The sequence below is a fragment of the Nyctibius grandis genome, chromosome 23 (genome assembly GCF_013368605.1).
Source record: "Nyctibius grandis isolate bNycGra1 chromosome 23, bNycGra1.pri, whole genome shotgun sequence".
NCBI classification, from domain to species: domain Eukaryota; kingdom Metazoa; phylum Chordata; class Aves; order Nyctibiiformes; family Nyctibiidae; genus Nyctibius; species Nyctibius grandis.
In genome coordinates this window covers 619,926-639,159 of record NC_090680.1, presented here as the reverse complement: position 1 = coordinate 639,159, position 19,234 = coordinate 619,926, and the positions used below count along the sequence as shown (strand labels likewise).

At 46.6% G+C, this 19,234-nt stretch overlaps 1 protein-coding gene across 7 annotated transcripts in view; it reads right to left on the bottom strand.

Annotated features, from left to right (window-relative positions):
• Positions 1–3,926: 3,926 nt before the first annotated feature.
• USF3 (upstream transcription factor family member 3) overlaps positions 3,927–19,234 on the bottom strand; it is a 29,039-nt gene continuing 13,731 nt past the window's right edge. For 3 of the 7 annotated variants that reach the window (XR_011049671.1, XR_011049676.1, XR_011049675.1), the window contains 4 exons: positions 18,766–18,862; positions 11,036–17,623; positions 6,664–6,846; positions 3,927–5,305 (listed from right to left, as the gene is read on the bottom strand). Coding sequence is in view for 1 of the 7 variants with exons in the window: in XM_068417441.1 (XP_068273542.1) it covers positions 11,154–17,623; positions 18,766–18,862 (6,567 nt within the window). In the remaining 6 variants the exon portion in view is untranslated. Of the gene's footprint in view, positions 5,306–6,663; positions 6,847–9,744; positions 10,219–10,260; positions 17,624–18,765; positions 18,863–19,234 lie in introns of those variants that run through there. The other 4 variants (XR_011049673.1, XR_011049674.1, XR_011049672.1 and 1 more) reach the window with 4 other exon arrangements.

Here is a 19,234-nt window from a genome sequence, read left to right as displayed (position 1 = left end):
CAAGAGGCTGCCAGCAGCTATCTGCCCGAGCAGAGCTGCACTCCTGTGGAGATGGAGCCATGTATCAGGCAGGGAGTGCCAGAACATGCAGAAGGAGGTGGTGGTCCCTGTGTGCTGCGTTTTATTACAATACTTTGGGCTTGATGTGCAGGTTTGCCATGCAGGTGGAATTGTGAATGTTCAATGATGCTAGAAATAGGGGTAGGTTTCTCAGGCTTGTTGTGAAGCATGAGCTTCTCTTCCTTAATGGTGTCAGCGTAGGCTGCAGGGAAGGAGATGGCACTTGCTTTTGTCTGAGTAGCTCCAGCAGAGTATCAGGCAGGATATCAGAGTTTCAGAGTATCAGAGTTTCTAACCAGGAAGCCAGTTATATTCTCTAAATAGGAATGTGAGAAAAACCTAATGTTGAACAGCAGTTGGAAGGCTCGATGTAGGAGGTAGAAGAGCAACATATGGGCTCGCTGAGCTACATGGAGATGAGCACAGTATGGGAATGACAAGGTGGTAGCAGCAGCGAGGGAGAGGGAGGTTGAAGAAGGGTGGAGAACTGCACAGAACAAGCAGAAAAAGGCGAGAGAATTAAATACAAGGAAAGGCACCTCAAGCCTAAGAGATGGGAGGAAGGGTTTGAACTGTCTCCCTACTGCCTCTGTGCCTCCAGCTTGATGCATCAATTTTTAAAATTTCCTCTTGGCTGTGCCCTGCCTGCTGGTTTCTGTTCGTACTTCAGTTCTCCCACCTAGTCGCAGCAGGGCCCAGCCTGACCTGGTGGCTGCAGGGGTGTCTCGATGGCTCTGGCTGCCGGGGTGTGTGTCTAGGCACCCAGGCAGCTCTGTGTCTCCCAGCTGTCCCAGTTGAGCTCAGCTCTGCAGCCCTCCGTGCCTGAAATGTGGATTGTGCCTTTAGTCCCCCTGCCCTTCACTGGGTGACTGCCCTCGGGCTCCTTGGGTAGGTGGGGGACCTGAGTTCCCTGACTTGCAGGTATCACTGTTGTTTTACCTTTCTCTGTTCACTGAGCAAAACGGTGTTAGTGAGAGGTGTGGAGGGAGACCAGCGGAGCAGCTGGTGTGAATTGCGTTAGGAGGTGGGGGCCCTTCTGCTGCCCATGGGCTGGTAGGGGGGTCCCTGCTTCCTCCATCACATGCTCATCCCTCCCATGCTCAGCACAAACTGCTTTAACAGCTCGTGAAAGGGAAGCAAACAGTTAAGTTTTCTGGTGAGTCCCCTCCTCAGTGAGTTTCAGTGGCTCACTGTAGGGGCTGAGGATCTCCAAGGCAGCAGGAGCTGGCCTGGCTGGAAGCAGGGGCTGCCAGAGTAACTCTCCATCTGTTGTGGAAGCTGTACCTGCCCGGGAACACCTGCCCTGAGCTTGCTGCAGCTGGTCGTTAAATACTCTGGCCTGTTTGCCAAGTCATGAGATATGTTTGCTGTTTTCATAAGCAAAAGAGCTACTAAGACTGGGCTTTGTATAATTTTTGTTACACCTCCTGCAATTCCTTCCCAATTCCTACACCAGCCTAGGCCTCTAACATTTTCTCAAGTAAAAGCCAGTGCTGTGGTTGAGTCAAGCGATTTTGGGTGGTGCATGGCCAGAAAGCTGCGGCCGAGCAGGCTGTGTTCTGCCTCCCCCTGTAGCAATGATGTGACCTGTCTCTTCCCTCTGCCCAGCTCTTCGCTCTTCTCTCTCTGCAGCTCCCGGGCACCTGAGATGGTGTTTCCCCTCTCTCACAGCTGTGTTGACCTAAGCCATAGGCAGGAGGTGGATACAACCATACAGTCCCTGTTTTCTCAGGAAACGTAGGTAAAGTTGTTGTTCTGCCTGGTACAATTCAAGGGAGACAGAAATAGCTTTTGTATAATAATAATTAATTAAAAAAACCCCACCCTTGCAGTTTAGGGAAGCTATCAGGATCATGTGAGCTGCCTGTTACAACTACCACCAAAACCTCTGGGATGGTAGGAGAGCAGCCAAGGCAGGGGGAGCATGCTGCACTTTGAAATGCAGAAGTATGGTTTTAGGAGAAATAGCATTGTAGAAAGGGCCTTTAAGATCACCAAGTCCAACGGTTAACCCAGCACTGCCAAGTCCACCACTAAACCATGTCCCTAAGCACCACATCTACATGTCTTTTAAATACCTCCAGGGATGGTGACTCCACCACTTCCCTGGGCAGCCTGTTCCAGTGCTTGACAACCCTTTCTGTGAAGAATTTTTTCTTAATACCCAATCTAAACCTCCCCTGGCGCAACTTGAGGCCGTTTCCTCATCCTATCATGTTACTTGGGAGAAGAGACCAACACCCTCCTGTCTACAACCTCCCTTCAGCTAGAGAGCAATAAGGGCTCCCCTGAGCCTCCTTTTTTCCAGGCGCAACAACCCCAGTTCCCTCAGGTGATGTCCAAATGTTAACTTGTCCACATCTAAAAAATGTAGATTTTTTTTTATGCCTATCAGAACAGCATCTACACAGTGCAAAAGGGTCTTGGGGCAGGGGCAGGGGAGGGGAAAGTTAGCAATGACAGCAACAGGGAGCTACTGAGTTTACCCAGTATGTTACCAGGGTGTATTTGAGGCTGGGGGACGCTGTCCGTGGGTGTGCTCCACCTCTAGCTTAAGATGGGGGGAAGAAACACTTTGAGCCAGTTTCACTTGTGCTTTTGTCTGTGGTTTCCCTCATGTACATGTGGTTGCACCAAGTGTTTGCGTGAGCCCGGCAGGCCTGAGGCCCCCCAGCAGCTTTCAGCCTGGGGGAGGCCCCAAGGGCTGACAGCAGGACCTCGCTGCCCCAGGGGCACTGCTGGGGCCTCGGTGGGAACTGCGCCAGCCTCCCTGCTCCATCTCCCCCAGGTAAGTACTGCACCTGCATCTGTTGGGGTTTGGTTAGCCAGTGACGTGGGCATCAGCCCATCCTTGAAGGTATTCAGATGCCTCATGTCCTGTTTCCCCTCCCCTCTGCTACAATAGGAAAGAGCAGGTGGCTACAGGAGGAAACTCCACCTTGAGGTGGTGTGGCTGACACTGAAGTTGGGGCTGTTGCTCTTGGGCAGTGCTCAGGGCAGTTAACTAGCCCTGCCTGCCGCGCTCAGGCCTGAGCTGCCCTCTCAAGGCAGGGAAAGTGGGCTGAGAGTAGGTTATTGTGACTGCTCAGAGATGGTCCTGAGTTCTGCACACATCTCCTTGATGTTCTACAGAACCACAGCAATCTCTGAACGCAGCCTCCTCATTCAACTGTAGATGCTGGCTGTCGCTGAAGTAACAAAATAGAAGCTCATCTATCTTAATACTAAATTTTAATTAAAAAAAAAAAATCACCTTCTGTAAAGGCATCTTCCATGTCCATGAGAATTTTGAGGTTTACAAGCAAGGCATCCTGAAGCCTCTGAAAGGAATTGTTTCATGGCAATTCTCTCACCTCCTCCTAGATTACGCAGCCTCCAAAAAGCCTTTACTTACCTTGCAGTGTCTCTGTACCCGTCTCATCCAAACCACATCCTTTAGGTTCAAACTGTGACAGAAGAACTATCTTAGAGCACTTGACAACCAACACAGCAGTGTGTGATGAGAAGTATTTTATAAAGCTGAAGTTGCATCTTACCACAGTGATCCCTGTCACCTGGGCAGGGACAGCATCTGCCATGTGTTACTTAGATACTTCATTATCAGTGTATGTTTCTTCTGGATTATGTAGTTTTATACATCCAAATAAAGTGGTGCAGAACTCTGGTATAGGCAGAGAACAGACATCAATGGAGAACTATAATTGTAAATTTCCAGTCTCAAAACAAAGCTTTCAGTTTTACCTGTCTTGAAGAGTGAAATGCGTGGCTTTCCCTGGGGAAAGAAGCTCTACCAGCAAGAATACAGTATTCAAAGAATGTTTTTCTTTTTTTTTTAATAAAATACTATAATGTTCATATCTATACAAATAATTATTACAACTATTAAACAAAGTATTACATTTAACAATAGAAATCTCAGAACTCTGAACAAGATCATGGTTTGGGATATTTACACCTGACTGCAACACATTTGTAAAAAGGTGTCAAAATAAACAGAACAAGATCTTATTTACAAGGGGAAGATGATGCTCCTGTTCATTCATTATCGATTTCTACTGCAGAGTTCCTTTTTTCCGTTACAAAATAGTAAGGACTTTCCATGGGGGCTGTATCCAAGTTATTTACACCTGTATAAAACAGAAGCACAGCAGAAAACTCTGGACTGAATATAAATAATTTACATCATGGAGGGCAACAGCATCTTTGATTATAATCTCCTGTGGCAAAATCCATCTTTGCTTCCCTTCTCACAGTGAGCGGGCAGGAACGGGTAAAACCCCCTGCGAGCTCGGTCGTTACACGTTGGTGATTGCCGAAACAGCAGCGCCTATTGCAACCTTGGAACCTGCTTGTAAAAATACTTCTGGTGAGGCAGAAAGAAATGTTTTTTTAAATTTAGCTCATAAAAAACTGGTATCAGCAAATAATAAATGGCTTCTGTGTAACTAAGCTGGGCTTGTTTGCAGAGAGATGGTTTTGTATCGTCGTGACCAAGAACAACTGCTAAATCTTTCACCAGTTCACAGAGTAACTTGCTCTCAATATAACTAGTGGGAATAAAGTATTGGTGCTCTGAGGTTTTGGATTTACTCGGAGGATCGCAGAGGCAGCAGGAGGTTGAAAACACACTCACATGCAAACCTGTGTCTGCACTGGCACTCCTATCCACGTGCCTGCTACCCGTGCTGGATCAGAGCAGCACGAGAAGGGGACAGCAGTGAGAGATAGGTTAGGGAGTGACAAAGAACGGGGCTCCTCAGAAACCAATACAGATTTGACCGATTGGGTATAAACATTGAATGCTGCTCTTGTCTTTCTAGTCCAAGTGAGATCATTAATAATGTGATGAGCGTGAAACTTATTTGGGTAATAGCAAAAGATCACAGCTTGTGGCACAGCTGCCTCCACTTAGTCATCCAGAAACAGATTACAGTGCGAGTTTGTGACCAAGCTCCTTGAGCCAGGACCACGCCAGCACCTCTGAATAAGGTGAAAAGACAGCAGGAGATCAGAAATAATGAAATGACCCCTTTTCTCCAGCAATGTCCTCTACAGTTGCCCTGCCACATGACTTGTTTCCTGCAACAGCACTACAGTCACCAACCACAGCAGCAGCAGCGCAGCTTTAAAGTGCAGTAGGAAATCTGTGCAAAATTCAGGAGGCTCCGTACTAGCACAGGGTACTTTGTTTTTTTCAGAGGGGTGCTCTTCCACCTGGGGAGCAGCGTAGTGACTGGAGCAGGAGCTAGAAAACACATTCCAGGAAGGCTTAAATCCAGCTTAAATCACTTCAGTTCTAGGTTTCCTTAGCTGCTCTTCAGCGAGGTCCTTTCTCCCAATGAAAAGGTATATAAATGTTAATACATTACTATTTTATTGCCTGCTTTCAACTTAGTCTGACTCTGCTCTTATTCTAGGCTTCTTAAGGGATTAATCAGGACTACAATGACACACATGCAATCCAGCCCTCTACCCCTTTGCTATTGTTTGTGGAAGTCACTTAGGCTAAGCTAAAAGCCACAGACAGATACACAGCGCCTGCCAGCTGTGGCAGTGCCACCCCAGAGGTAGTGCTGAACCTTTCCCTTCTGCTGCTTATTTTGCTAAATTAGGCAGTACTGGATACTTTTCCTTCCTTCAAAACCAAAACAAACCGCTGCTTCGTGTAAGTAACCTTCAAAAAGGTATTATGGAAGGGAAAATGCCATTCTCGGGCTAATGAATTGCAACTAAAATCACAAAATCTTTTCCAAATATATCTTGAAAAACAAAGGAACTGTTAATTGCCAGGTAATTCTTAGGAGAAAAAGATAAATTGTTGGTGTCATAGGTGGTTGCTGTAGAAAATGTATTTGGTTGTCAAATTGTTATTATAACAAGTAAAACAGAATTACTTGATCTGCAAAACTTACAAAAGCTTTTTCAAACTTTCAACCCCCCCCCCGCCCCCAAAAGCATATATCGAGGTAAGGTGAGCCTTCCTGAAGGTCTTATCCACCTGATACCTAAACACAACAGCTTCAGTGGTAGGGGAAAGGGAAAAAATAAAAGAAAAAGAATAGTTTCCACTCAATGACAAAGGTGTTGCGATCGCTCCTCATCCCAAGAGCAGAGGCCAAAGCCCTGGGAAAGGGCCAGCAGGCGGAAGCTGAAACACCGACCTGTTGGTGGCACAGACCAACCTACAAAACCAAACACGAGAAGCTGAGCCATGGCCTGGGCGCTGTGGAGCGGCAGGGGTGATGACGGTAAAGAGGAAAACCAAAACAATTTCATAATTAAAAACTAACAGAATTTACTCAGCATCTAATTTCCCCTCTTTTGATGTGAAATATCTGGTCCATCCACTGTTCTTCCTAGATGTATATAAGCATGAACATGTGAGAAGCTGAAATTTGTAGCAAACCTGTAAGTTGCTCTTAAACCAAGGGACCTGGCCAGATTCAGCAAAGACCATCTTGTGAACAGTCAATCAGACCAAAAGACTGCACAATAGAGCCAATTTTTCTTTAATTAAATTGATCTAAAAGCTAGTCAGCAGTATAAATAACTGAATTTGGACAAATACTTTTATAGGAAGCTCTTGCAGCTAGGTCTGCCTACCTTTCTTCTCATAGCAGTATTCCTGATCCCACACCAACGCCACAGGATCATTTAGCATCACTTATGGCACGTGAAAAGACTCACACTGGTTTGTGGTTGAACTTCAACAGAAATTGCCATGTTCAAGGAGGGCAATGAAATGATACTTCTCCATCCTGGTCTTGGCAGGTTTCAGACAAAGTCCTGAGAAGGACGACAAAGTGGCGAGGTGATTACGCAGGACTCACCATGCCCTGTCACAACAAAGCGAGGTACAGTCCTCTGGCGAAGCCTGAGGGTCACGTGGTAATTACTTTGGAGCCACACACCACAAAACCGTGCAGTTCCTGCAAAATTGCAATAGTCTTGATACCACTAAAATGCCTGTGTTGTGATTCCCTGCACTACAGGTACCCTGTGAACAAGGTCACTATTTTTTGGTCATCTCTGGAAACAGAAAAGGGGCACATGAAAGTTACAGACACAGTTACTGCCTCTCCAGAAAATCATGTACAACATCATTAAAAAAACCAAACAAACAAAATCACAGCTGACATAGTCTATTGTGAATGCTCAGGATCACATTTAACCTCGATATAACACCAGTGAAATTAATAGTAAAATCAATATGAAAGAATAAAGATATAGACTAGACTAGACTAGAACAGAATAGTCTATTTCTAGTTGGAAGGGACCTACAACAATCACCTAGTCCAACTGCCTGACCAATTCAGGGCTGACCAAAAGTTAAAGCAGGGTATTAAGGGCATTGACCAAATGCCTCCGTAACACTGCCAGGCTTGAGGCATTGACCACCTCTCTAGGAAGCCTGTTCCAGTGTCTGATCACCCTCTCGGTAAAGAAATGCTTCCTAATGTCCAGTCTAAACCTTCCCTGGTGCAGCTTTGAACCATTCCCATGTGTCCTATCGCTGGATCTCAGGGAGAAGAGATCAGCCCCTCCCTCTCCACGTCCCCTCCTCAGGAAGCTGTAGAGAGCAATGAGGTCACCCCTCAGCCTCCTTCTCTCCAAACTAGACAAGCCCAAAGCCCTCAGCTGCTCATCACAGGACATGCCTGCCAGCCCTGCCACCAGCTTTGCTGCCCTCTGGATGCATTCAAGGACCTTCGCACCCTTAAATTGTGGGGCCCAGAACGGCACACAGCACTCCAGGTGAGGCCTCACCAACACTGAATACAGCAGGATAATCCCCTCTTTTGACCGTCTGCTCACGCTGTGGTTGATGCACCCCAGGACGCAGTTTGCCCTCTCGGCTGCCAGGGCACACTGCTGACTCCTGTTGAGCTGTCTGTTGACCAGCACCCCCAGGTCCCTTTCGCAGGGCTGCTCTGCAGCTACTCCTCTCCCTGTTTATACTTGTGCCCCGCATTACTCCATCCCAGGTGCAGAACCCAGCATTTGGACTTGTTAGATTTCATCCCATTAATCATTGCCCAATGCTCCAATCTATCTAAATCCCTCTGCAAGGCCTCTCATCCCTCAAGAGAGTCAACAGCACCTCCCAGTTTGGTGTCATCAGCAAACTTGCTAACGGTGCATTCACCTCCTGCATCCAGATCATTAATAAATATATCAAACAGAACTGGCCCTAGAATTGAGCCCTGAGGAACACAGCTGGTGACCAGTCGCCAGCCAGATGTAGCCCCATTCACTACAACCCTTTGAGCTCTGCCCTTCAGCCAGTTCACCCAGCGCACCGTGACCCCACTCATCCCACAGCTACACGACTTGTCCAGAAGGAGGCTGTGAGGGACAAAAGCCTTACTGAAATACAGAAAAACTGCATCCACCACCTTCCCATCACCCACTAGGCAGGTGACCTTATCGTAGAAGGATATCAAATTAGTTAAACAGGACTTTCCCTTTGTGAACCCCTGTTGAATGTGCTTGGTGACTGCATTGCTCTTTAAATACCTTTCAATACTACCCGGTATGCTCTTCTCCATAATTTTTACAGGAGGTGAGGTTAGACTAACAGGTCTGCAGTTCCCTGGGGCTTCCCTCACACTCTTCTTGTAAACTGGAACAACGCTGGCTAGCTTCCACTCAGCAGGGACCTCCCCAGGCTCCCAAGACGTTTGGTAGATGATTGAGAGGGATCCTGCCACAACATCTGCTAGCTCCTTCAGTACTCTGCTATGAATCCCACCAGGCCCCTTGGACTTGTGAACATTCAACTGTAGCAACTGGTCCGTATAAGTTTGCAAGCTCACTCCAGTTGTCAAAGACATCATGAAGCAGTGGAGTTTTCCCAGCAGAGGAAACTAATGTGGTACTATGTGAATGCCTGGAACGATGAGCAGGATTATCATCTTATATAAAGTCCTGGAAGCCTGGGCCTAATTTTTCACTACTTTGTCTTGAAAGCCAAACACACTGTTGCACATGAACATGCAATGCCATTTAAAGAGAGCAAGAATGGCTGTTTTGCTTCCCTCCTAACCGTCTATATTCAATCTATTATTCTTAAGAAACACAGAGAACTGATGCACCACTTTTAGATTTAGTGTCCTAAGATAAGCTCCATCTGAATTAAAAAGTGATTTCCAATTTGAATCAGAACCACTTCACTTAGCTTTGCAGGAAAACATCAGACCCCAGGTTACAAGAGTGGAGACATTGTCAGGACAGACTACAGACACAGCCCAATCCTTCTTTATGCTGAAGCCTCTTTACTTTCCTGGATCAGTGTAAAAGGACTCTGCAAAAAATGAGGCCTGAGCAGTCAAGATATGGAAAAAACTTTCAGGTCCCTCTTTGTAGATCCCATTCTTTGAGACAGAGGAATATCTCCCTTTCTACCTTTCGAAGAAAAAAGGTCTCTAAAAACATCCCAGGGAGCCTGCTCCTCCCCACACCCCCACTAGCAGAGACACCGAGGAAGAACCTACGACAGGTCCCAGGAACAGCAAGACGAAGCACTGGTGGGCAACGCACAAGTGCTTCAACCTTGCCCTGCCCAGAGAAGAGGCCCCGGAGCAGCTTTTGCTGCTCCCCAGCTGGTAGGGGGAGGTTTGCCTACAAGGAAACCTGAAGTTCCTCTGTTATTTGAAGAATCAAAACCAGAATGGTATTTCCAAGCACATAAAAATAAAAGACAAATATTTCTGCCTTGTTTTAAGAAAAATCACACTGCAGAGCCATTAAATAAATAAAACTTACCCAGTTCTTCCCTTTCCTTTAAAAGAAAGGGGACAGAAATTTGTGAAAGTACTGGAGACTCAGCCAGCACACGCACACTCACTCTGTCTCTCACGCACAGACAAACGCAGCCCCCATCCTCGTGGTGCTCAAATCACAACATCTTCCTGGTGTGCAGCGTTTTGTCTTGACACATTCACGTTCCTCCTTCAGCCACAATCACTCGGGTTTAGACAAAAGGTGCATTCAAGTGCAAAGTACTGGTAGTTACTCGGGCCCCATCCTGTCAGCAAGGTTAAGTACAAGCTGCGCCCATGGGGATCCCCGTGCATTTTGCGGGGTGCCACAGGCTCAGTCCTGCTCCTGTGCACTGCCTGGTACACCAAAGGGCTGTCACTCACAGAAACCAGAAGGCTGGTGTTTGAGCATGGGCCAAAGAAAAGGAGAGGAGGGAAAAAAAAAAAAAGACATTAAGAAGGTGCTAAACAAGGTACAAAACCCACCCTGAGGTAACTTGCAGCATATGAACAATGAAATGGCAACAAATACGACTGCTGTCTCTGCTGACTACACCAGGAGTAGTTGTAAGCTACATCAAAACGTCGACCAAGTTCAGCAGTAACTGAAGCCGTTGTTAAAACAGATCTGAACAAAATTCTTCTTCGCAACAGAAAGTCATGGGTTAAAGAAATCTGAATTTTCTAAACCAGTATTTTTAATTGCTGACCATGGAAACACATAGTGATTTTTGCCAGGTGAAGTCAGCTTTAAGCAAGTCCATGTGACAAGCTGCAAACAGACAAAAGCTGCACAACAAATGTCGTTATCAATTAACGCTGGGTTAGCACAGACTTGACTTGTGTTGTGGCTCCTGATGATATTTTACAAAGGAAAAAGAGAAGCACGAGCCACTTCAAGTTCGTCTGTAGTTTCAGGTAAACGCATCAGAAACAAAATGAAACCTGTAGCATTTGTTTCCTGTCTCCTATACGGATGCTCTCACTCCTTTCTTTACAGCCACGTATTACTGAGGGTGGCCCTTACCCTGGAACAATCAGACATCAAACTTGATCGTTGGAAAATCAACAACCAATATTTGCACAGCTCTCAATGTTGCATCCTTACCGTTTACTAGTAAGTAAGCATTGCTATAGGCACTGGTGCTTTAAAGTTAGTAAGGTGGATGGAAATACAGTCTGTATATAAATACGAAAAGTACCCATATACATACATTTAGGCAAATAAACAGTGACGCTATGAATGGTCTCTTCAGGGATGCCAGTAAGATCCGCTTTCTTCTTCTTAAATATATAAACAACGCATCAGACTAGAAGTCAGTCTATCAGTTTTCACACAGCTGAGCTGCAGTCGTGACCTAGAATATGGCTTATATTGTGGGCAGGTCGGTTTGAGGACTGCTTGGAAGAATCTGAAGCAGATGTGTTTGCAATGGAAAGCAAAGGCGACATTGCTGAACCATCTGGAGGAAGAGCTGTGGCTATTTCTGGGAACAAAGACGTCAAGTTAAAATTGGATAAGTGCGACGTGTTGGTCATGTGCATCGGCGGCATATCCGGAAGCAAAGGAAAACTCGGTTGAGCAAAACCAACAGGCCTGGGAGGAGACAAAATGGATCCAAATCGATTGTTTAAACTTCCACTACTTGGCTTCTCCGTGCTTGGGTTAGGAAACATTTGATTGGGAAAGTAAGGGATAGAAATGTCATTGGAAAGGGTAGGGTGGGCAGGAGAGTAAGGTGGGTAGAAGGATGGCAGGGTATTCTGAGGGTCGACTGGGATTAGAGCTGGTGTTCGAGTGGCACTAGGCTGAGTGACCGGCGGGATGAAAGAGGCATTGGCATTTATCGGTGGATTCATGCCACCCTCCGGAATAAAAGGGAATCCAAAATTCTGAGAGAGAGTGTGTTGGTCAGGGGCCGCGTTATCGTTAGACACTTGAGGGCCGTCAGACATAAATCGGACAATGCTTCCTCTTTTTTCTATCGCAGACTGCTGGCGCCCGAGGATCATACTGCCGCTGGTGGACAGGGGAAGATGGGGAAGACTAGGGTCAAAGACGTTTCCATGTCTTTGATTTCCAGATCGATTCCTTTCGGGTTGGCGTATTTTAGACCCTCCGTTATCTTGCAGAGGATGCCTCGACCGCTGAGTAACTGAAGAATTTGGCGGACGAACAGAAGGTTGCCCTTGCTCACCGTTTCCGTGAGAAACAGCGGGGTGAGGGTGAGTTGGCCTCACAACTCCATGCATGTTGCTAGAAACAGGAGTATTCATGTGGTTCTTAGTTCCATGGCTGTCCGTCATCCTCATGGGATTGGACTTCTGCACAGAGATGTTTGGGCTTGTATTGCGACCCTGAATATCTCCCGAGGAAGAAGAACTCGAAAAAGGAATATTCAAAGAACTGTTCCTTGTGTTAATTGCACCAATGGACATGTCACAGCTCTCCCTACTCTGGCCATCACCATCTCTTCGGATGTGGACGCTCTCCCGTGCTGGAGGACAGTTGTACTCAATTGTGGAGGAGGTGCCGCACTGCGTGTTCCTTTGATGTTCTGGGATTGATCTTTGGCTTCCACTAACTTGATCTCCAAGGTGAGGGGCAAGTAAACTCTGCATAAAACTTTGGTGGCACGTGTTTTCATTTTCCCTTGATGGCAGGGTATTTCCTGTTGGAATACCTTGTACTGGCTGGTAGGACAATCTCTTCTGTCTTTCTATGGACGGCCCGGTATTTTGACCGATTCGAAAAGCTTGCGACTGCATGCCCCTGAGGGATGACACAGAATTGCCAATTTCGCTGTTTCTTGAAGCCTGTACATCGAAATTGCCCGTCGGTTGTTGATTGGGTCCAGCTGGCTTAAACGTTTGACAATCAGAAAGCCGCTGCACATCTGAGCCAACTGTATGGTCGACAGATAAGCGGCCCTGCATATTATGAATGACCAACCCTTTATTTCTAGAAACATCAAGATAGCTTCTCATTTCAAGCTGGTCAGAAACCCTAGGGCCTTGAAGAGATATTCCTATTCTCTGTTCTGAATTAGAGGGCGTCTTCCCAATGAGCGCCTCAGCAGAGTAGCTGGAGACTCTATTTCTTTCCTGCCTGTGAGGGGTGCATGTCATATCTGATGGTCTGGTTACGATACTTGCCTGGGACACCATTTGCTGCTCTAAGCCCCTTGAGGTCATAAGTCTCTGCATCTGATTGTGCCCTGACACATGTTCAGAAGCTGAACTTTGCTGTCTGCTGCTAACATCTTGTTGCTGTTGATGCATGATATCCTGATTTATATGGCTCTGAGGGTGGCTATGATGGTTTCTGCTTGTTGCAGGATTTTCACAGTTCTTTTCAGGCTGGGAAGCTCCAAAGTGCTGCTGCATCTGCTGCTGCATTTGCTGGTGGTGAGGATGAGGCTGACCACCTTTTTGCCGTGTTTGATCACTTCCGTGGTGTTTTTGCTGTAGAGAAAGTTGGGTGGCTTGTGTTCCCTGGATGAGATTTCGTTTCTTCTGCATCTGCACCTCCTGCTGTATTGCTCGCTGTTGGTGGACACTGTGGGGTTGAGAGTGGACTGAGTTTTCCCCATGAGTGACATGGTGCTGCAGCTGATACAAGTGGTGCCTTTCTCTTAACTGACCAGCCTGCTGCTGCTTTAAGTATGGATGATTACTGTGAAGGTGAGATATGCCTTGAGCAGGAACGTGTTGAATTGGCTGCAAGTGCTGCCCTGCCTGGCCTTGCTGCTCTGAAATCGATGGCTGAGAACCACACTGAACTTCAGTTTGTCTCAACGCTGGCGTTACAAAGTTGCTGTTTGATGGGAATAACCTATTAAGGCCATCCGTGTGCCCTTGATTGCTCACTGATGCCACTGAATTGGATGAATTAGGAGGAATCTGACTGACTAGCATCTGTGTTTGATCAGCAATACTCTCCGGTGTTCGGTTCATCAGCGCCATCCCTTCAAGCCTCACGGGTGTCGTCTGGCACTGCTTTTGCCTCTTTGCCGTAGAAAGCAGAAGGTCATCTTGAACAGCCCGCTTGGCAGAGTCCTTGCGACCTTCATGGTTTTGCTGCTTTAAGTGCGATTCCTGCAGCTGGGGCGCCTGCATGGTGCTTGCCCTGATGGCATTCAGCTGTTCCTGAGCGTATTCACTCATCATAGCGGGTCCTGGAGACTGATGGACGTACGTGCTAGATGGAAGGGAGAGGCTCACAGTTGCAGGGACACTTGCTGGCTCTGAAGACTGGGATAAACTCGAGCAGCTCACAAGGGGATGGACAATGCGACTCTGGTGTATTAGATTGTTCACGCTTAAACTGGTTATGCTCGGTGACTGGGAAGCGGAAATCTGCAAAGAAGTGTTTGATGTTTCCACACCTCCTGCAGAGCAGCTTGGCTTTTCAACCTGTCTATCGACATTTGTCTGTACTGTATCCTGAGCACCAAATTTGTTCGGGGCCGCTTCCAAAGCTCCTGCATTGTTTTCTTTCACTGGTTGAGGTTTAAAAGGCTGTGGCTCTCTCTCCAAAGGTGCAGCCTCAGCTGACTTAGAGATGGCATCCCTCATGTTAACCTGTATTCCTCCTCCACCTTTCTCAAGGTTTTCCTGGTCAAAAATGGCTCTTGCTGCGAGAGCTACAATGTCAGTCTGTTCTGAAAATGTGCAGCTGTTACATGTACTGGTTGAGGTGCTGCTAGTAACGTCTTCTCTGGTGGTATCTGGCAACATAGATGCAACTGAGAAGCCTCGACTGCTGCCAGAGCTAGTTGACATCGGGGAGTCTGCCTGCCTGCTAGTGACAAGGGAAGCACTGACTGCTTCCTGATCAGAAATGCAGGAGTGATGCTGGGCGAGACTATCACCTTCCGCGTTCATTAGCAAGAGTTCCTGCTTCTCGGGCAAATCAACATTTGATTCTGCTGATTTAGAGTTTTCCACGGGGAAATTAGAACGCTCCCCCTGAACGGTAAATGAAGAGGTTTTTTCCACAGCTGTTCTTTCTTTTGTGAGATCAGACAGCATTTTGGTGAGACCCTGTCCTTCTAACAAGTCCGCATCTTGCATTACCACTGAGGAATCCTGTGCAACGTTGCAGGGCTCTGGAATCATTCCTGCCTTGGAATTATGACCCGCTGTGCTGCTCTGCACTGCTGACGTCCCAGCAACCTGAGAACGTGTCACATGTGTTTCGGTAGAAGAGGACGTTAAGGTGCTGGGGTGTTCACAGGGTTTGGGAGACTCTGACAAGGCAGAGGCGGTTGGTGGATGGTTCTGAGACCCACGGGCCTGCTGGTGAGGAGCAGCATCTTTGGCAGTCGGCGGGACGAGCGCCAGCTGCTCTGACACCACGGGCTCCAGCGGCGAGGAAGCGGGCACCTCCGCAGAGCTCGGCTCGGGGACAGAGCAGGTTTTCGCTGCCCGTTCAGAGTTCGCCGTCTCTTTGGAACGACAGTCAGGAACGCTGACGCCACTCGACGCTGCCACACCGCTCGCCTGCGGCGTCGTTGCAGCTTGCGATACTGCTGGAGCGCTTTCAAGCAGCCCCTCGCCGTTCGGGTGCTTTGCCACCGTTTCCACAGGAGCACAATCCACCTTCCCCGCGTCTTTGCAAGGAACTGCTGGGCAGGACACTTTACTGTTGACAGCTTGGTGTTTCTTTGTGCTTGGCTTTTTGTTTGTCCTTTTGGATTTTGCAGTGGATGGCAAGCCAGCAGCTGCTTTTTTGGGGGAAGCATTTGTTGAATTAGATGCACTAGTTAATACTGAAACCTCCGCAGGTACTGAAGATGCCACAGAGGCTGGTAATGCCACGCAGTTCACTGTGGCAATGTGGTTATTGACAGTTGTGGGATTGGTAGGGTGGCTGAGAGACAAGTGTAAGCAGCTCTGTCCAGCCATTTGCGATATGCTTTGATTGAGGTTAGCTAAAGCACCGAATGTATTGAGGGCAACATTTGTATTCGGATCTTCGCTGGTGGTGGGTTGAATAATTTGCATAGGGGCTTGATTTGAAACTCCAGATGAAGATATCACAGGCTGCAAGGCAAAAAGCTGCCCGTTTAATGAGATAGTTTGAGGATGCTGTTGATTGGACATTGTAACCGAAAACGTTTGCGTAGAGCTAGAAGATGGCAAAGAAGATGGTCTTGGTAATATATGGACAAGGTGTTTCCCTCCGAAAGTCTGTGGAAGAGAGGCATTTTGTGTGGAGCTGCTAGAGTTCGCGATCGCAGCAGGCCCGTTCACGGGAACTCTGACAGCAGCAGAAGGCTGAGCGGAGAGGAGGGGAAGAGGATTCTGATTAGCAGCTTGTATAATGACAATTTGCTGACTAACGTTTTGGCTGGGAACTTCTGCTCTCACAATCGGAGGGCATGGAGTGGGGTTTGGAGGCTGGAGAATGATGACATTCTGGTTGGCTGCTGCTCCTGTGACAGCTGACGCGATCGGCTGAGCCATCTGAATCACCTGCATAGCGGAATTTAATGGAAGGATATTGCCTGCAGCCTGAGTTTTAACCTGTGGCTGGCTGATTAATGGCTGCATAGGAAAGGGTGGGCATGAGGGCAAGGTAACTACAACCTGTTCAGCTGCCTGGCCATCCCCAGGCAGAGAAGTATTAAAACTGATACTTGTAGTCAAAGGCCTGCTGTGAGCAGAAGATACAGTACCAGCACCATTAACTGGCTCGTTTAATAGTGCAGTCATTATACTGGATGGCGTTTGGCTTAATGGCTGAACAGTATTTCCTGCTAGCTGCAAAGTTGTCCACGTGGTTTGTGTGTTTCCAGCTGAAGGCATCCGTGTAAGGCTGCTCATGTTTTTCAAGTCTGAAGTGCCAACACCTGAAGAGCCTGAAAAAGACCAGCAGTTCTCTAGGGGACTGGCAGGCAGAGTGCTTATTGCCGTCGTAGCCTTAACTCCTTCTGCTGCAGAAGACACAGGCGTTCCAGCACTGCTTACTAAGTCTGTACTTTTGAGGACATTTACAGAGGAAGAGCTATCTGCAGTAGACAGTCCCACGGATGGCACACAAGCTGTGTCTGTGCTCGAAACGACACAGCTTTCCTGAAGGTCGCTCCTAGAATTGTGTGCACTTGAGCAAGTTGCATTCACCTGTTGAACTTGGGAGGCTTCCGTGGAGGCACTGGAAGGAAGGCTGATTTCCTGCAGGAGTGTTTTCTTTGTTAATTTAGTGCCCTCCTCATCATTTTTGCTTTTGGGGAGATTTTGATCGTTCTGCGGTGCATTACTTGAAGAACACTGTAGTTCCTGTTCTTTTCCAGATCGAGATGCGCTCTGTGAGCCGGCAGTAGCAGCGGTGAGCGCGCCTCGCTCATTCTCCGGGGTGGAAAGCTCAGGGACGTTCCCTGCTGGAGCCGTCTGTGCAGATGCCAGTGGAGAAACTGTAGTTTGCGACCGTGGCTTGTTTTTTGTGGGGTAAATACCAGAAATCGTCACAGGAGTCACTAGGTTGCAAGTTCTCTGGACTGGCACAACATTGGCTGTTTGCTTCTGTAAATTATGACCAACATTAAATGTTATTCCCTGGACAGATGCTCCCTGGTTATTTCCATTGGGTTGACTCCCATTTGAATAGACAATTATGTTCTTTTGAACTTGATCACTGGGAATAACAACTGAGACCTTCGCGCTTTTGAGGTTTCCCTTCCAGTGGATTGTAGGGTCATCATACAGGCAAATATCATTTGCTTTCAGTAGTTCGATGTATCTCCCGTTTTCCTTTTGCAGTTCATCCAGCTGTTTCCGGAGTTTTTTTATCTCTTCAGCTACAACACAGTGAGAGCACTCCATTACATCAGCACCAGAGCAAATACTGGGTAATGTTACCACATGACTTGGTGAGTAAATACGATGTAGTATTGAAATAAATTAATAATGCGTGCTCTCTTCAAATGGTTAACATAACGTACATGAAGGCTCTTATCCTGACAAGCCTCTCTACTGAGTGGGAAGTGAATGAACTTCACAGACTATTCCGTTACCAATAGCAGGATATGTCAAATTATTTAGTTAGAAGAAACATGAGGACTAACTCAGATGAAACCGAACACTAATCAAATTGTTTAATTACTGAAGAAAAGATGAGCACATTAATCTTTTTCTTTTCCCTGCTCCTTTGCAAACACTAAAACTGTTTTTATTTAATTGATAATCTCGTGGCTTTCCAGGACAATTAAGTTTCATTACATCTAAAAACGATATGCAAAATTAAATACAAAGCACTTACGTAAAGCCACAAAAAACAGCAATGCAGTTGGAGACAGCTCGTCTAACTAGGAAAATCATCTAGGTTTTTCAAACCCAGTTACATCAACAAGATAAAAATAAACTATTTAGAATTCCATTCTATGGGCAGAAATAAAAATCACAAACCGCAGCATTGGCTCTGAGATTATTTCTGTCATAACTCCATCACTCTATTTTACCCATCTGTTCAAGAAGATTTTATATGATGCACTCTATTTTCATAAAATAGGCTGTTATCACTTTTACAGCATTTGAAAGGAAAAAAAATAGCTCTATGCATGAAGGAAACTCCATGTTTTCGATGAAAAAAATCCTACTGAAGTTTGTCAAAAATCGTTCTGGTCACTAGAGTAGAATAAATCAGGGTGGAACCTACTATGGTGATGTCGCATCACCTATAAGCTCTGTAATTACTTGACATCACAATGCGATTGCTTCGTTATCTCATAGCCATGTGCAAGAACACGCACTTGGGCATTCTGTTGGCTTCTTGTGTCAAGATATTCCAAGCAGCTGTGTTCTTCCTATATGTTCCTGTATGTATAATGTCTTGGGATTCCCAAGTCTGTTGGTCCAGGCTTTGTTGTTACTCACTGCTAACAGACACACGGTGGAAGTGAGCGACAGAAATTCTAGAGCCTCCAGCAGCATCTGTACTTACCCTGTTCATTGTTCCCTCCATTTAACAGCAGTTCATCATTCTGTCTTTTCATTTCTGTTATGTACTTAAAGGCCTGATCCAGGATCATGTTCTTGCTCTTTAAAAGAAAACATACACATAAAATTAGGAGAAAGGTCTATCACTGGTAGATCCATTAATGATGAGTTTGCACTTGCTCCAAGAGGTCTTTACTTTAAAAATGTGCTAACCTGAATGATTCTTTGAATATTGTTGGGTGAGGTTTTTTTTGGTTTGGGGGCTTTTTTGTGTGTGTTGTTTTTTTTTTTATGAACTACAGGTTTCATGAGTGATACTGACCCTAAAATGCTATGAGTTTTTACAGAATAACATTTTCAGTGCTGGAGCTGACATTGTCCGATGCCCAAAGCTAGATACTAAGGCCACAGAACCCGAACAGCAAACATCATTTCTTGCTGAGCAGCCTAAAATTCGTGTTCACTAATGAACA